Here is a 1,010-nt window from a genome sequence, read left to right as displayed (position 1 = left end):
AAGCGACACCATGCAGATGCTCTGCGCAACCCGCGGGCTAAACCTGTGGATCAAAACAGACGCATTTGACAGATCCTTCCGTTGCATTAACTGCCGCCAAACTCTGCCCGCGCACAAGAAGATGAACGGGAGTCTGGTGGCCGGTCTTCATATGTAAGGACTACGACGTACAGTAGTCGGGGAAAACGGGGGTTTTAGGAAGATGGTATACACACTCGAACCACGATGACACCATACCATACACGGCAAACACATGATGGAAGTCGCCGGTCCCGAAGCTTTTAAAATTATCAGCAGGTATCTAATGGATTATTTGTGTAATTCCACTTCTAATTACTGAATCGATGATCGAAGCATTTAAAATCAATATTCGAACTGATATCCAATTGTGACTAAATGATCATCCAAAAATCGAATCGTGATGGTTCTTACACAATACCCAGGCCCTACTCGGATGTAGGGGATACACACCTAAGTTAAGGCTGCATCGCACATTCAGTGTTACATTTTCCTGAATTATATGGCTGTTTTAACTCGTTGAAATAAGATGCAGAATGTCTTCTGTGGTTGTTTACCAATGCGACCAATCAGAGAGAAGTATGGGGTGGGTCGTTGCTGAATGCTTGACCAATTTTTATATATTATATAAATTATATATATATATCTTATATATTATATATATTATATATATATATATATATATATAAAAATCTCTATAACATCAATGATGAAGTATTGAGTCATATTGTGAAATGTGAGATTATCACTATTAACCAGCTCTGAATGATTGTAAAACCCTCACTGATTCAGCTAATTTGACAGTAGAAGAGAATATTACTATAACAACATAGATTATTTTCAGATGTGTCACTAGTCTTGGCCTAAATATTTGTTTACACTCCTGTTTTTATTAAACATACTTTGTTTCTATGTTTTCCAGGGCAATCAAGGCGTTCCAGGAGGTGCTTTACATTGACCCCGGTTTCTCAAGAGCTAAAGAGATTCACCTG

The 1,010-nt window shown here is 38.3% G+C and overlaps 1 protein-coding gene across 1 annotated transcript in view; it reads left to right on the top strand.

Annotated features, from left to right (window-relative positions):
- Nucleotides 1–1,010, top strand: part of LOC118338962 (lysine-specific demethylase 6A-like) — a gene marked incomplete at its 3' end in the record, with an annotated part of 17,231 nt that extends 16,221 nt beyond the window's left edge. Inside the window, 1 exon segment of the mRNA XM_035676440.1 lies at nucleotides 941–1,010. Coding sequence (XP_035532333.1) covers nucleotides 941–1,010 — 70 coding nt within the window.

The sequence above is a fragment of the Morone saxatilis genome, unplaced genomic scaffold (assembly GCF_004916995.1).
Source record: "Morone saxatilis isolate NCDOM2014 unplaced genomic scaffold, NCSU_SB_2.0 Contig5, whole genome shotgun sequence".
Classification (NCBI taxonomy): domain Eukaryota; kingdom Metazoa; phylum Chordata; class Actinopteri; family Moronidae; genus Morone; species Morone saxatilis.
The sequence above is the reverse complement of the archived record's forward strand: the minus strand, read 5'-3'. Positions and strand labels throughout refer to the sequence as shown.